The sequence below is a fragment of the Perca fluviatilis genome, chromosome 3, assembly GCF_010015445.1.
Source record: "Perca fluviatilis chromosome 3, GENO_Pfluv_1.0, whole genome shotgun sequence".
Taxonomy (NCBI): domain Eukaryota; kingdom Metazoa; phylum Chordata; class Actinopteri; order Perciformes; family Percidae; genus Perca; species Perca fluviatilis.
Window position 1 is genome coordinate 41492764 of NC_053114.1, and position 17417 is coordinate 41510180.

The window sequence follows — 17417 nt, forward strand, 5'->3', positions numbered from 1 at the left end:
CCAGGAACTTGCAGGTGCCTTGGTGGAAGAGTGGGGTAACATCTCACAACAAGAACTGGGTAACCTGGTGCAGTCCATGAGGAGGAGATGCACTGCAGTACTCAATGCAGCTGGTGGCCGCGCCAGATACTGACCGTGACTTTTGATTTTGACCATCCTTTGTTCAGGGACACATTTTTCCATTTCTGTTAGTCACATGTCTGTGTAACATTGTTCAGTTTAGTTCTTAGTAGTTGAATTTTTTTATGTTCATACAAAGGGCTGGATTATTAACTGAAATTCAGAGCCTATAACCGACGTTATTTTACCAAGTCGATTATTTCGGTCTTTTAATCCTATTAATATTTCCGTGCCGCCCACTGTGTGTTAATGTACTTTCCCCTTAAAACATATTATGGCCGCCGCGTGTGTAGTCACGTGAGGCCTGTTTACATTAAAACTTAATTTTAATTTCATTTTAAAATCTCCAGTTGCAGATTTAAGTTCAGTTGTTTGAAATATTTAATAAATAAGCATTATTGCGATCTGTGTGTTGTTTCCTTATTTTAGAATCACAAAGATAGGATTATGCACTCTTTCATTAGAAAAAATAACATTAACATATTTACAGTAGCCTATAAGAATTTATTTTTTTTAAATAATCGTTCAATAATCGTAATCAAGGTAACTTCTTCTATTAATCGTGATTATGATTTTAGCCAAAATCGTCCAGCCCTAATACAAAGTTTTATGCATGTTAAGTTGGCTGAAAATAAAAGCAGTTGAAAGTGAGAGGACGTTTCTTTTTTTTTTTGCTGAGTATAGTTTGATATCCCACCGAGTCTGTGTCTTCGTCGTCTTCATACAGCTCCATGTCTGTCCTCATGATATCTTCCAGGACCTCGCTGTCATCGTCCTCGCAGCCCACGAAGAATCTGGGAGCGCCACGCCGGCTCTCGCCCGGGCTGTTGGGCTCTGACATCACAGTCCCCCGCGGCAGCCCTCAGCGTACCATCGCGCCATCGTACACCAACACACCGCCAGAGCGGGCCGCCGATGGGAGGGCGCGAGGCCTGGGGAGAGGGACGGGTCCACCCTGCCTGGGCCGGACAGCGATGCTGGATAAAGATGTGCGAGGCAGAGGAGCAGAATGAGGCTGAAAGGTTATGTGGGAGATGATGGTGTGGGTCAGTCCTCTGAAATGACGCAGTAACTCAAGATTCTCATTCTTCATTCAGAAAATTCACATCTCCTACGACTGGCCTGGGTTTCTCAAGTCTTCAGCCACTTGGAGGCTGCAGCTCCAATTATCTGATGACAGTCCTGTCCTCCATTTTGTATGTAAGACTGAGAGTCCTACAAGAGAAACAAAACAAACATTATTCATGCAATTTTGCTTCCTTGTGTGAGTAATAGTTTGCATTGCCTCTAATCAAAGTTACAATCTCACTGCGCTCCACAATCGCATTACTATAAAACATACCGTACACAACATTAAAAACGTTTAAAAAGAAAAATGTTTGGGCCTAACTAACATTTAAATCCTTAAAGCCATACAGGCAGACTTAGCAGGCAACTCTTCTGTGAATAGAAACACTTGAACACCATGAAATACAGTATTCATTATCTTTCATTGCTTCTATTGTGGATAATGTTAGTCAGACTCAGGATGCAACTTGTAAGTCCAGTATGTTGAATTATTGTCAACTCTTTGACAAATGTCACACTATGGTTTTCTTCTGATTTCAATTAAATCTTGCAGTTTCCTGAACATAACGTAAAATGTGTTCTTATCAGTTAGTTTGCTTTGTGTGTAAAAAGATTTAAGCATTGAAACAAATGAATAAAAGTACGAATTCAATCTAAATACATAAAAAGAGTTTCAGTGCAATGGTTTCTTTCCAACACAATCTCATTATGCCAAGCGATGTGAGTAACTTTGGTCTTTTAAAGTGCTCTGCAGCTCATATTATGCTTTTTGGCTTTTCCCCTTTCCTTTATTGTGTTATATATCTTTTTTGTGCACGTTATAGGTTTACAAAGTGAAAAAGCCCAAAGTCCCCCCCAAAGGGACTTACCATCTCCAACAGAAAACACTGTTCACCAACTGCTCCAAACAGCTCTATTGTAGTCCAGCCTTTACTTCAGAGACAAACATGGTCACTTTGTAACACACGTTATAATGCTCGCCTAGCTGCTAGCGTGGTATCCCCTCATACTCTGCTTCTGACTGGCTAGTAGTCCTTACCTAGCTACTGTCAGGGCACGCCCTCATACTCTGCTTCTGACTGGCTAGTAGTCTTACCTTACCTAGGTACTGCTCATGTGCGACTCCCGACAAAGATGGAACAGAAGTGAGATGTCTCACTCTGTAGCTAAAACAGAGAGCTCAACACACAGGGTGAAAAGAGGAGCTGCAGCAATGTGCAGCACAACAAAATATGGTTGTTGTTTTTTTAAATTAAACCATGTAAACCTATTGTGATATAACTTCTACATATACAATTATGAACCTGAAAATGAGCATAATATGAGCAGTTTAACTAAAAAAAGGAACACCATGTCTGACACTGCAAATCCAGGCCAATACACCATCACTGTATGCAGAAATGGCCGTGTGCTTGAGCAATAATTACGTCCAGCACTTACTCTACTGTTACACATTTAAGCCTGACACTGCAGTCTGGTGCAGCAAAACAGCAGGGTCCATCAGCTCCGATCTGCATTTCCGTCACCACTAAACATTAGCCAGCCAAGAAGACAGGACAGGCAGCGGTAGACAAGCCACACTCATTACTCTCTGGCACGCTATGAGACACCCATCTGAACAACAAACTGCTTCACCATCAGGCTCAGTGACTCCAGGGTCATGGCTGACTATTTGCAGTGGAAAATGCTGTATACGCAGCATAGCAGGGGTCACGATAAGATAATAAACAAAACACATTTGTCCAAAGCCTTGGGGACCACAAGCTGATGGAACACAAATAAGACGACAAAAAGGACCGAGTTCCCTCCACACAATTTGCCCGTTTAGCTGAAGGTCCCTGTGACCTAAAGGACGCCATACTCAGCTAATCTTCCTGTGATTCACACATGATAGTAAAGCATGCTAAGTATGTAACATGTTCACTTAGAGTGGAAACGATTAGTCAATGAATCATTAAGTCAGGCCACAGAAAATGAATTGGCAACTATTCCGGTTAGGCAAAAAATACCAAAGATTCACATTTTTCTGGTTTTCTTTGTCTTCTATGATAGTAAATTGGGTTTTGGACGGTTAGTCAGACAAACCAAGCAGTTTAATATGTTAACTTGAGAATATACGGAAATTGTGATGTACACTTTTTTGCACATTTTATAGAGGATTAATCAAGAAAACAATCCACAGATGAATCGATGATAGAAACTATTTGAACACTGGACAAACAACAGTTCAAAGCACTCTTTGTGACTGAAGAACTGGTTAAGCCTACTGCTGTCTTAAATGTGGACAGCAACAAGCGTCATCAAAAGGGGAAAAGAAGATTGTAGAAGACACTAACTTTATCTGACTCATGTATTTGGATGTTATCTTTTCATTTAAACATAGATTAGCCATTACTAAAGTACCATGCCCTGATATTGATTACATCTGTGCGCAACCATTTAAGGCGACAGGGGCATTACTTCATTATAAATGTTTAACTGTTGCCTGGTACCCACATACAGAAATTCATACTTAGTCCCATTTTGGCACAGAGTTGATTTAAAATAAACTCTTTCCATGTCTAAGTGGATTAGTGTTTCAGAGCTTGAGCGTAACAGTTAATCTCTTCTATTACACCTGCTTACTCAGGCTACAAGCAGGGCCACAGCTCCCACGGAGCACGCTGAGGTCATGTCCTCTTTCATTTTTTATGGGACTCTGAGGGGTTTAGGCGCAGGGTGCAGTTTACATTCTACAATTTCATGCTACACACGGCTGTTGTGGGGTGAAAACCCTGCATCCCCAATTATGTCCCCTTTTAAGGTGCTTGGAAAAGCTATCTTGTTAAAGTGCTCATATTATACTCATTTGCAGGTTCATAATTGTATTTAGAGGTTATATCAGAATAGGTTTACATGGTTTAATAAAAAACATTTATGTTGTACTGCACATTGCTGCAGCTCCTCTTTTCACCCTGTGTTAGGCTCTCTGTTTTAGCTACAGAGTGAGGCATCACACTTCTGTTCCATCTTTGTTGGGAGTCGCACATGAGCAGTACCTAGGTAAGGACTACTAGCCAGTCAGAAGCAGAGTATGAGGGCGTGCCCTGACAGTACCTAGGTAAGGACTACTAGCCAGTCAGAAGCAGAGTATGAGGGCGTGCCCTGACAGTACCTAGGTAAGGACTACTAGCCAGTCAGAAGCAGAGTATGAGGGCGTGCCCTGACAGTACCTAGGTAAGGACTACTAGCCAGTCAGAAGCAGAGTATGAGGGGCGCCCTGACAGTACCTAGGTAAGGACTACTAGCCAGTCAGAAGCAGAGCGTATATGAGGGCGTGCCCTGACAGTACCTAGGTAAGGACTACTAGCCAGTCAGAAGCAGAGTATGAGGGCGTGCCCTGACAGTACCTAGATAAGGACTACTAGCCAGTCAGAAGCAGAGTATGAGGGCGTGCCACACTAGCAGCTAGGCGAGCATTATAACGTGTGTTACAAAGTGACCATGTCTGTCTCTGAAGTAAAGGCTGGACTACAATAGAGCTGTTTGGAGCAGTTGGTGAACAGTGTTTTCTGTTGGAGATGGTAAGTCCCTTTGGGGGGACTTTGGGCTTTTTTTTGGGCACTTTAACCTTAATCAAATTGCATTTTTGATGATGATTTTTTTTATTTTGAAAGGGTTTTAAAAGAACTTAAAGAGTTCAACTGATCTGACAACATGAAAGCCAATTGGGTTCTCAATATCAATTAATCTGTCGGTCATTTCCTAGATTAATCAATTCATTGATTAGTCAATAAAATGTCAGAAAACAACACAAAATGTCCACTCTTGTTAACCAGAGCCGGTGATGCCTTTTAAATGTCTTGTTTTGTCTAACCAACAGTCAAAAAGCCAAGGATATTATTACATTTACAATTATACAAAAACAGAAAACAAAAAAAATTGCAAACCTTTAAATTTAAGAAGCTTGAACCAGAAAATGTCTGATGTTTCTTTTGCTAAAAATAATTACTTCAACAATTAATTGATTATCAAAATAGGCGCCGGTTCCTTTTCTGCAATAGACTAATAAATGGTGGAGCTCTGAAGCAAAAACAAAATGGAGATGCAGCTGGACAGTAAAGGCTGGTGTTTCTTATAAAATCTGATACAACAGTAAAAGTCCAGTTCACGAGTGGAAATGTACTAAAGTTCAACGATGACACAGAGACACATTTGCACAACTCAACTCTAGTCCAAATTCTTCTCTCGCCTTTGACCTCTTACGTCATGATAGATAGATAGATAGATAGATAGATAGATACTTTATTGATCCCCAAGGGGAAATTCAAGGTCCCAGTAGCTTAAAGATATCACACACAACATCCACACACATCATAAACAGGATGATAAATCCAAAAAATCCACATGAATAAAATGGACAATAAAAGACACCAAATAAAAAATCCACATGAATGTACTAAGGGATGTATACACATGAGAGGCTTGCAGTGACCGGGCAGGGACTGACCCTGTGATTCAGTCTGCATGGTAAAGTGCTCTATGAGAGTGTGTGTCATGGTGGTAGTGCAAATAAGTCCAACAGTGCAAGGATAAAGTCTAGAGACCAGCATTAAATATGGACAATATAAGAGAATTATGTAGACATAGTAATATAAAAACGATATAGCAGTGCAAGGATAAGACAGCATTAAATATGGGCATTATAAGGGAATAAAGACAGTGGGAAAGACACAAATCAACAGTCATCTCACACATTATGATCACTGGCTGACTTTCTGAATCTCTATTGCACCGACTTCTATACATAAACTTGACCTTTTTCCTCACTTTCTGATTTTTTTCCGTCTCACTAATCCCCACCTCTACCCCACCTTGAACCAGATGACTCAGGGCTCCCTGCTGGGGCAGGCTCAGACGCCTCCTGCAGAGAGCTCTGCCAGGATCTGCTCCCGCCTTTAACCTAATGGACAGCGGAGCCCGAGTCTGCGCCAGAACTTGTATCAGTAAAACGATTTTCCATCTCGTTCGTGGGTGCCACAGCCTTGTTAACTTTAACTTTATTAGGGAGACAAAGTTTCAAATATCTTTAACCTGAGAGTTTGGCCAAATCTTTATTTCACATAGCAATGTGATGAACCACAGTGATGTGCATAACCTCCTTTCTTCTTTTCAAAAGGCCTTGTGTCTTCGCATTTGACTATTTTGAAGAATAAATATAGGTTTCAGGATTTCACCACCAGAACTTTACTCCTCGCAGTGTGCAGAAATCAGAAAACAGAGTCAACACTTTGTAAATTTGAAGTATAATCAAATTTAGGGTGGCAACTATGACATTTATTATAGATTATTCAGCGGATTATTTTCTTGATTAATCAATTGGTCTATGAAATAGTAAGCCCAGGTGACATCTTCAAATTGCTTGTTTTCCCCGACCAACCCCACACATATTAATTTTACAAAAAGAGAAGCCGGAAATAATAAGGAATGAGAAGCTGGAACTTGGGAATGTTTGACATGTGCTTGAAATAAAAAAGAATTTGGAGTTTAATCGAATCAAAAACAACTAATTAAGTAATGATCCAACAATTTCTGCTCCAATTGAGTAATATCAAGCATTAATCTAAATTAGATCGTATTTAGTGTCCATTCAAAATGTTCTGCAGGAAATATAAGATGTTCATTAGGAGGCTTGGACTATAATATCCTCGAGGTTATTATTTAGTATTTCTATAATCATGGCTTTGGACCTGCAGAACAGTGAGCATTTCCTTACACGAATTCTGATTAATTAAAAGGAAATGAGCGTTCAAAGAAACACACCTCAGTTACGTAAAAACACAATTACCTGTTGAAAAACACTAATGTCATAGCTGCACCTGATGTCCCAATAGAATGGGGCTGACTGGTTTAACTGTGTGAATTTACAGCGACAAGTCCATCAACGCTATGCGCATACATAGATTGTATACCGTTATTTTGGCATATGCATGCTAGAAAGGTAAGATATTTTGAAACGTTGACCAGAATAATAAAACAATGTAATTGTGTTATTAACCAATAACTAATGCCAACTACCCAACACAGTTTACGTTAGTTGAATTCAAGAATAACGTTTTTTTGGAGAAGAAATTGTCGTTAGCTCTTGTATATGTTAGCAGTGATAAACATGTAAGCTAATGTTAGCTAATGTTAGCATTCAGCCAGAAGCCCGGCTGGTTCTGCAATGTAAACAAGTCTTCCAGTGCCATTTTGTCAGCATTTGAAGCAAATACCAAATGTCTGCGCAAATATGAATGTTAACGCTTAAGACTGGAAGAGTGCCCATTTTATTGCGTTACCAGCGAGTAACATTAAATAACGAACTCACAGTGTGGCCGGAAGGTTTGCATCGCTGCCATCAGCTCCCAATTTTACTCTTAACATTTAGTTTGCATGTCAAACCAGGCATATTTTTTTTCATGTTTGACGCACGGGTGATCGACGTTAAAAACAACCAATGGGAGAAGAGAACGACTTCGAGAAGGCGTAACAAAAAAACTAAATGAGCGAATAAGCAACGACCAAAGTCAGTCGGTGGGCGTAACAAGATCCCAAACACAAGAAGAGCTTTAGCGGCCTCTAGCGTTGAAACTGAGACTGGCCAGCAACCATCAGTGGGGACTAGCTAGTGATGTGCGATACCACTTAATTCCTATTCGATCCGATACCAAGTAATACCCAGGCTGGTATTGCCGATACCAATACCAATACCAATACTTTTTATCTAGAGGGAAATTCAAGTATCCAGTAGCATATGAAACATACATAGATTAAACCTATATTAAAAATCAAATTAACTTATAACACAGTAGTCAGAGTAAGCAGTGCAAATGGAGTGTAGATGGAAGTAAAGAGTACAGATGGAGGTAGAAATTGTTCTTTTGTCTATTGTCCGCCCTGCCATGACTAGGAGTTGTTGTACAGCATGATGTCCAGGCGGACGAAAAAGATCCCTCTAAATTCTATTAGTTTTAACTATGGGCTATATGCAGCCTCTCTCAATACACTCTTAGCACTGATCTCGGGAAAGCTACTCATTGTTGCATTTATTTCATTAGGATAGCTTACTTCATGTTTCACTAGTATTTTCTATTTGAACAAACTGCTTTCTGTTAGCTTGTTGTAAGAATGCTGGGATTCCGGGGAACTCTTGAACAGTCACAGAGCCGCAGTGCACACACAATTGACTGGCGGAAGGAGAAGTAGTTCCTTCCCCTAACCGGATATGATTAGACTTTTCTGGTGACAACAAGTTACTTATGATAACATAAACACTCACTCCAAATTACTGAGTTTAAATATCGATCTTTTTATATGAGAATCGATACTAGAGCAGGAGACGTTGGGATCGTAAATATCGATATCGATCCGCACATCACGACTCACTGGAAATACCCAAATGTTAGCCTACAGCCAAAACAATTATTAGATTTAGTAAAAATGAAGGGAAAAAGTAACGTTACAATGACATTAACTTGACAGTTGCTTTGCAGATAAGGATTTTACATTCGCCATGATGACCTTAAAATACAATGAGTTGTCATTAGATTAGATTAGATTCAACTTTATCATTGTGCAGTGTACAAGTACAAAGACAGCGAAATGCAGTTTGCGTCCAACCAGAAGTGCAACAAAAAGCGTAAAAGTGCAATGCAATATACAAGTATAGACAGGTGGTGCACAGGCAGGACAAGAACTATATTGCAGTGTTATAAGAGCAGAATAAATATGGTTATGTAATATGAACAATGTATGAACAACATGTACAGATATGTGCAATGTAGAAGCAGTGGCATTATACTAGTAGTAAGAATAATATAGATATAGATATGCATTGTATTAACAGAATATTTAATAAGAAAAACATAATAAATTTGGACATACTGAATGAACCTTATAGAAAGATACAGTACAGCTATGTGCAGTCTGGCAAAATTATAAGAATAGTAAGAATAAGTGTATGTGCAGGATGAATAGTATGAAGAGCAGTAGAATATGGCTATGTATAGGTATAATTACAGTATGTAAATCTGTAAATAAATAACTAGAACAGTGTGGGTGGGGTAGGGTAGTGCACATTGTGAAGTTGTAGGTGGCAGTATTTAGTTGTTTTGCATGAAGACAAATTCATTGGATGTGCAAACCTATGTGACAATAAAGCTGTTTCTGATTCTAATAGTAGTAGTAAGGCACTTCTATGTGTATCATGCACACACAGGTGTCCACATAGACTTAATATAATTTGCAGTGGTGCAACATTTGTCAGAAAAGAAGATAGACAGTAATAAAAACCTGGTCACAAATAAGAAAAGAACATAACTTCTTACATGAAACATTACATTGCAAACAAGAACTCTGTCTCTTCTCAACACAGAAGATTTGCCACACAAAAAGTCAGTAGAGATGACGGACACTCTACTAAAAAATGTATCACTCCATAAATCATCATATAATGAGTAACACAAACATAAAATGGCCTTCAGCCTCCCATGAATCACATACCAAACAAAGCCTTTCCTCTTCAGGGAGATCATTAAACGTGACTGTTTCTGACTGATGGAAGTGTAGAAATCTTTAACTTTTAAATAAATTCTGCTTCACATACAGCAAGGTTCTTCACTATTGTTGTTTTTATGGAGACAATGTGTTTGTAATTTAGGTTCGTACCAGACATCAACAGACAGACCATCTTTGTGCTGAATATTACTCTGTAGCCTTTTCAGACATTTCACAAGTCTGTTTCAAAGCTGAAACCTCTTTGGAGGTTACACAGCGCAAACATAATAAAGAAATACATTATGATGCATTACTATAGATTAAGTCAGTACTTTCACAAAATACTCAGCAGTATATAAAGTACTTAAAATAGCTCCACCTTTACCAGCTGCAACATTAAAGTAAAGAACATTAATGCATCAATATTATAATCCAATTATATAATATTCTGCATAATGAGTTCTTTCACTTTTGGTTTCTTATACTTTATATTTTGAGGCTAATACATTTAAACTTTCATTTAAGTAGCCTAACTTTTTGAATGCCGGACTTTTATTGTAACAGAGTAGTTCTGCACTGTGGTTTTGCTACTTTTACTTAAGTAAAGTACATGAGTACTTCTTCCACCACTGTGCTACAGTCCCACACAAACCCTCGGAGCAAGCATTATTAAAGGCAGGGTTAGTAATGTTGAAAAGCTAGCAAGATTTGAAAGTAGCATCTCCTCGGGTGGATCCTAAATCGGATCTGCTAGAATGGTCGATGGAGTTAGGTTTAGGCATGGGGAGTGGGGATTGGTAGGGCTAGGGTAAGAAAACCAGGGTAAGCCAATCAGAGGCATAACAAGGCGGGCCACGAGGCACTTCCGGTGATGTCGACACGTCTAGCGAATCTGATATAGCATCTACCCTCTCCTATGGGCTCCGTCTAACCCTTCCCCCTGTTCCGGGGCTCCGCCCACACACAGACGTGCAGAGCAAAGCTGCATTGCTGCTTCAGAGTTACTAATCTAGCTCTGGGGAGTTTACTCCTTATGTTTCTTCTTCGCCCAGAACATCGCCTCGGATTAGGGTGACACCAAGATCTGGGTCTTGTGTGCACCTGTCGCTGTGGACCGGCTACACCCTGCTACGCTCTGCGATTCCCTGCAATGTCCGGCTGCGTCCTGCTGCGCCCTGCTGCGTCCAGTGCGTCCACCCATGCTCTGCTGTGCCACGCTACATCCCGTAACGCCCTGCTGTGCCCGGCTATGACATGAACTACTACGACTACCATTGTAGTCACTGTTCCATTATCTTTATTGTGACTATTACGCCACTGTTCATCACACCCCCAACCGGCCCCGTCAGACACCGCCTACCAAGAGCTCTGGGTCTGCCGAGGTTTCTTTCTAAAAGGGAGTTTCTCCTCGCCACTGTCGCAATAGCCACTGCTAATGCTTGCTCTTGGGGGAATTATTGGAATTGTTGAGGCTTTGTCAATTATAGAGTGTGGTCTAGACCTACTCTATCTGTAAAGTGTCTCGAGATAACTCTTGTTATGATCTGATGCTATAAATAAAATTGAATTGAATTGAGCAGATAAAGGAACGCAATTTTACTTCATGTCTCATTCACCGGTAAGCAAACTCTGAATTATCACACCGAATGTTTAAAACAAACAGGACTACTGTTAGCAATGCGCTGACGACGAGCATTGAGCTCAGGCTCGTACACGGGAGTGGTAGAACACGCGCAGCGGGGCAAGGAGGCATTTCATTGGTTCTTTCCAAGCGGGCCGCGAGGCAGTGAATGGTGGGCGTTTTTACAGGATACAGCAGCTACAGATGACGGATGGTTATTTATTGCTGTCCGGGTGTAAAGACCATTTCAAACAATATATAAAAGTCTATATTGGTAATAGTCACTAACCCTGTCTTTAAAAAGCCTCTACAGCAACTATAAGCACTACTACTGTTGGTTAACTTCAATGATGATATTGTTAAGCATTAATCCAACAACAGGAAATTTTGTGGTGGGTTCTCTGACACAACCTCAGCATTTTTCTAAAAGGTGACCTGCCCTCCTTCAATAGAGAGTCAGCAGAGCAACCCGGCCGCCTGCTGCTGATGTAAGGGCCAACATTGATGTCAGCGTGTCTCTGAGCTTCCCTGTTCAGACCAGAGTCTGTTTGACCACCACTGGCCGTTACATACCTGTGTGCAGGCCAGATGGGGCTGCTGTGTGAACTTTGAGGGGGGGGGTCATAGTTGGCCGCTCTGCTGCTTATGAAAAGAGCATTTTATAAACAGCAGGGTTCTAAACAAGGCTCTTCTATAATCAAACTGAACACGGAGAGAAGAAGAGAGCATGCAACCACTTAAACAAATATTGTCAGTATAGAAATGGAAATACTTTTTCACTGTTGGCATAAGATTTTCTTTTAAATAAGCTACAATATACACTAAAACTCAAACATGGTGTTTGTGTTGCATCACCTCAGTTTGTACGCACTTGAAACAGTGCATAGACTGTCAGATTTTCAGCCAGATTTATCTAAAGTATCCTTCACTACGTACAGCTCCTGCCACAAAGAGCCTCTGTGAGGAGGCCCTCCGCGGCCCTCCGCCCTCATATGGCTCCCATTTACCAAAGTCAGGGGTGTCACACTCTCTGTGACTTACAGCAGCAGGTCAGACTAGGACAAGGAGGCTCATTATGGATGCAGTTCCAGTCTCTGTACCTTGGGTCTCAGGGCCCCTTAAAAGACCAGGTGGGTTTCTGGCTGGCTGTTAAAGTCGTTCCTCAAACTGCCCAACTGATAAATGTGGATGCAGCCATGTTGGTGAGGCAAACCTCAGCTCTTAGGTTAAAGTCTGGCATATGGAAATGTTTCCTTTAAAGTCCAGTGTTTATGTATATATATATATATATATAATGATATATAGGATACTGATGATGTTCTATATTTTTACTATTCAATAAATAAATTCTGTCAATAAATTCTATGAAGAGACCAAAACCAACAAGAAACTGACAAGCTGTGGACCTCTCCAGTCGCCTCTCTGTCAGCCAGCTCCCCAAAAATGTATGCTGAATATATTTGACAAATATTTGTAGTTCTTTACTAATATGGGTCGCTCAACAGGACCGGGAAATCAACTTGCCAGTCTCCTTGCCGACTCTGCTAACCTCCTGCCGAGTGTTCTAGCCAGGGCTAGCTAGCCAGTTAGCCGGTCAGATTTTCAAATGTAAACATCAGAGTATGCACTGAGGAAAAAGGTGGAGAAGATGGGCTCCAGCTAGAAAGACCATCTCCGCGTCCAACTCATGATTATGAGTCGATCATCAGTATAAAAGTCAACTTTTAATGATGTCAGCTTTGTGACGATGCTTTTCCCAGCTGATCCAAGAGGCTTTTTAAAGACTTTATTTAGCTTATGAAGTAGGAGAATCTACTCAACACATAAATGAACATTTCATCATTCACTTTATCCTTAACAATCAACATCAACACATCTGGAGATACATGGTTTTCACTGGACAGGAAGGGGATTAAAAACTGTCTGAATAGCAACTCAAGCTGTCAGACGAATGTAGTGGAGTAAAAGGTAGAATATTTTCCTCTGAGATGTTGGTTAAAGATCCTCTAAATGCATCTGAATCACTTTTCATTATGGTGCTGTTGTCTAACAACACACATAGGAGTGGCAACACTTGCATTGTCAGATGGGTCAGATATATTGAAACAAAATAAGAGATCACATGCAGAGCTTGAAGCAATCTGGTGTGGAAACACAAAATTCATTTTCAGGGTCATACTGCACTTAGATCTTTGCCTTATCCCATTTTATATTACCATATTATATTTTCCTCATGTACAGTAATCTTGCCTGAAATTTCACATTCACGCTGCATTTTAGCTTTTTCTGTATCACAGGTTTTCAGCTCTACAGAAGCTGGAGAAGTCGCGTGTGATAATAAATCTCTGAAGAGCTTCTTTTAGTTACATCTTTGCCTCTACAAACAAAACTGCCCAGAGAGGGTGTAAATTGTAACAGTTACTCAAGAAACTCCATTTACCAAGGAGCTACAGTGGCTTTGAGTTATTTTAACACGACATGTGAACATGTCCTGTTTGACCCAGCAGCGGAGTGTAGCCTCTATGGTGTCAGAATATAAAACACGTACAAGACGTCTTTCAGTGGGGGAAAAGGCACGTGCCACAACACCCGTGCAGTTATGGAGCAGTTAATGGCTCTGGGTGTGAAGTAAACGCAGGCGGGCAGCGTTCTGGCTGCTGATGGACGTTGTCTTTTACCAGCTGTGTTTTCCAGCTCTGCTCAGTAAGAAGAGCGTCTGTTCTGCCGAAAGGAAACAGCGTTCCGTCGGAAACACACCGAACAAGTCTGCAGATTAAGTATTCATTCTCATTTTGACAGAGAAACGTCGACACGCATGAACACGCGCGGATAGTGTGCTATCGTGGTCAAACTGTAACTGTAGGGGCTTTCATGCTTTCATGCTTTCACTTTAACTGAAGAAATCCTTGGTCATCAAGTTAAAAACAAGGTGGTTTCCTCCTTTCTTTTCAACAAGCATTCACAAGACAAGTGCAAAGACTTTAATGGGAAACTTATATTTACCAGAAGGAACAGGAAAAATGAAGTATCCATTATTCATACTGGACATAAACCTTGTCTTAACTTGTTAACCTTAAATTTGCTCTAAGATTAAATTACTGTATACTTCAAGAACACTAACCAAACCTTAATCAAACAGCTGGCACAACAATTTCATCATACTTTTTAGATCAATATGTAAATTCCCAATAGTTATTATTAGTATTATATGATACAACAAGAGTCTACAGCCATACTAGCAGCTCTGTTATGCTGTAACACTCATTGTAAAGACATCAAACCTGTAAAAGAATCAAAGTTGAGGTCCAAAGTTAGTTTATGATCCTATGTCCGCTTAAAGTTTTTTTTGTAACCTCCGTCAAAAGACTTGATGCTGGACTCGTTACTCCGATTGGACTAGCGCACTAATGACTTGGACTCTGGATGAAGTTTCTGACTACTTTTATGTGTAATGGGTCATCAAAATGTGATATAAGATTATTTAGTCTTTAACTATCTCATGCAGGCAGCAGGGTGATGCGGAGGGATGTTTGCCTTCACGAACACCACTGAATGTTCCATTTGTGAACGCACAATTGGTGTCATTTTTGTTTAATGTAGACCCTCTATTGTATATCAGCTCTTTGAAGGTGCCGGATTGGAACAATGGAGGCAGTCTTGGAATTCAACTTAGGCTCAACCTTGATGACTCGAACGCTGGTAATGGTGACTTGGACGCAGACTCTTCTTTAAAGCTTTAGTGCATATCTTTTTGATATTAATGAACGTCCGTTACATTCAAGCCATTGCCAAATGAGTTGCTACAAAGTTAATTAAGACTATCAGCTCCACACAACTCTCTCTGGATTTCTCAGTATGACTATGTTCAGAAGATTGTGGCGTCCGGTGACTTTCACGCACAGAAACTCGAGTGAAGATAATGACCTCTTCTGAAGAGTCCATCATGTTTTTTTAATCCTCCATGTCCTCCTTGGCTACTCGCAACTGCGCAATCACGGAAGGCTTGTTTGTGGATGCGCCGACCGTTTTGCTGTCATTACTTAGAATTCCTCATGGGGGCGACAGAAACTACGCACTATAGCTTTAATGACTTGGACTCTGACTCCAACACTGGTAAGATGTGTGTGGCAGTATTACATAATTTTGCAACCCTGGGAATTGTGTTTATTGATATGCATGTTGATGGTCTGTACAGTCGTTTTCTCTCATCTTTAATATGGTCAGGCTACTTGCATTTGTTCCTCAACAGATAAATACTGTAGGTACACCGATTGAAAATTTTTTGAGTTTGTGTTCCCTTGTGCTAAAATCTACTAAATCTGTGCTAGTATTTGTTTTTCTTCTTATTCCTTATCCTGTAAAAGATGCCTCCAAGGTACAATATCTGTTTTCCGAAATAAACCTCATGCAGCAAGTTTGACCTGTTTTATTTGGTCTGTTTAATTTGTAGAGGAGACACGTTGTAGATATTGTAAAAGTCTCACGTGCAGCAGGAATCAGGAGCTCGTTTCTGATCTCCTGTACAAGCTGAAGCTGCAGACTCAGTCCTGTTCTGCAGGTACAGAGAGAGCTGCACACAGCAGCCATTCATACGTACAAGGCAAGGAAAAATAAACACACTCTGCTTTCAACAAATGTTCTCCTGAGAGGTTTCTGACAAAATCCTTTCAGCAGCCGAGAGCAGACTTCCTGACTGCAGGGTAGCTTCTCCGGTCGGTCTGAAATGTTTAAATGAGAAGTTACAAGAAGAACATTAGCTCGGAAAATTCCTGTCTATACTGTACACACCCATACATGAGTGTAAAGTTAAGTACAGAGCTTGGGCAAGGACACGGTTAGCTTAGCTTAGCATAAGGACTGGAAGCTATTGGAAACAGCTAGGCTTTCTCTGTCCAAATTTCAAAAACTTTGTTAACTACAGATGTTAGTTACTAATGAACAAGTTAGGGAATCGATCAGGAATGACTTGGTAATAATCGTTAATAAGTCATTTCTGAATAACTCTGAATCCTGGACTCAATAGTAGCCAATGATAAGAAGAACAAGCTTCGAGATACTATACCAAAAATGCTATTTCAGTTTGATCGTTTCTTGGTTCAAATGAAAAAACAAAAACGTACACGGATCCATTTGTAAATTACTAGTGACTAGTGCAGCCGTTCAGGACGAGGATCAGTGTCCATTGTAAATGACAGACAGCGCAACCAATCAGGACGAGGATCAGTGTCCAGTATGTACCTACCCTTTCCATTTCAGTCTTACTAATGCTGTCATGTTGTGGCGAAATTCTGTCGTGTTGTGGAATTTGCTGTTGTGGTTTGCACTTCAGGGCCACCGTAACCTTGCGTTACAAGCTGCACCATTGGTATGAAACGGTACACACCTTCCTGTTTTCTAAGTGGGCCTGGCCTCGTTTGAAGGTGTAGTGAACGTTGTGTGGATGGATGAAAAGTTCTATTTGCATAACTAATTCATATTCCTTTTGTTAACATTCAGTGTTTTCCCATCTTAAAGCCATATTTAGCATAATGAAAACTAGTTTTGTTAGAGCGTTAGTTGACGTTAGCTTATCTGTGTTGCCAGATCTCGCGAGAGTTTGTTTCCCGAGACAGAAACAGGCCTCGAACAAAGGTAATTTTCTCCTGACTTGTCCGTCTGAAAAATGCCATTTAAGTGTCAGAATGTTCTGGAGATAGGTCGCTTGTGAAAAATGGGTCCAATATATATATACTTTGGTAACTATGGGGCGAAGGAATTGGCCATAATCTGTGTTCACGTTCACTTCTCCCGTTGGGATCAATACATTCAGGACCTGCTGCTAGTCTCCTAAAGGGACGTGGCAGTTGTGAACAGATACAGGAAATAACTCTTGGTTTGGGCGTCTCAGTTCTAAACCATCTCTGACTCATTGCCGATTTAAGACTCTTTTTAGGTGGGCTAAAGCACCCCTAAATTTCATCTCAGCCCCCTAAAAATTATAATAATAAAAAACAATAATAATAATAATAAAAATGTTTAATATTTTAGTGCTTCAAGTTAGTTTGCGAACTTGTCTGTTAGTTACAGAGGACAAACATTTCCAGGTTCAAAG

The 17417-nt window shown here is 40.4% G+C and overlaps 1 protein-coding gene across 6 annotated transcripts in view; it reads right to left on the bottom strand.

The window, feature by feature from the left end:
- ppip5k1a (diphosphoinositol pentakisphosphate kinase 1a) overlaps positions 1-7644 on the bottom strand; it is a 47376-nt gene extending 39732 nt beyond the window's left edge. For all 6 annotated transcript variants that reach the window (XM_039794674.1, XM_039794673.1, XM_039794669.1 and 3 more), the window contains exons 1-2: positions 7538-7644; positions 818-1335 (exon numbers count right to left, since the gene is read on the bottom strand). In XM_039794674.1, the coding sequence (XP_039650608.1) occupies positions 818-961 (144 nt within the window). In that variant the 5' untranslated portion in view covers positions 962-1335; positions 7538-7644. The remainder of the gene's footprint in view (positions 1-817; positions 1336-7537) is intronic.
- Positions 7645-17417: the final 9773 nt, after the last annotated feature.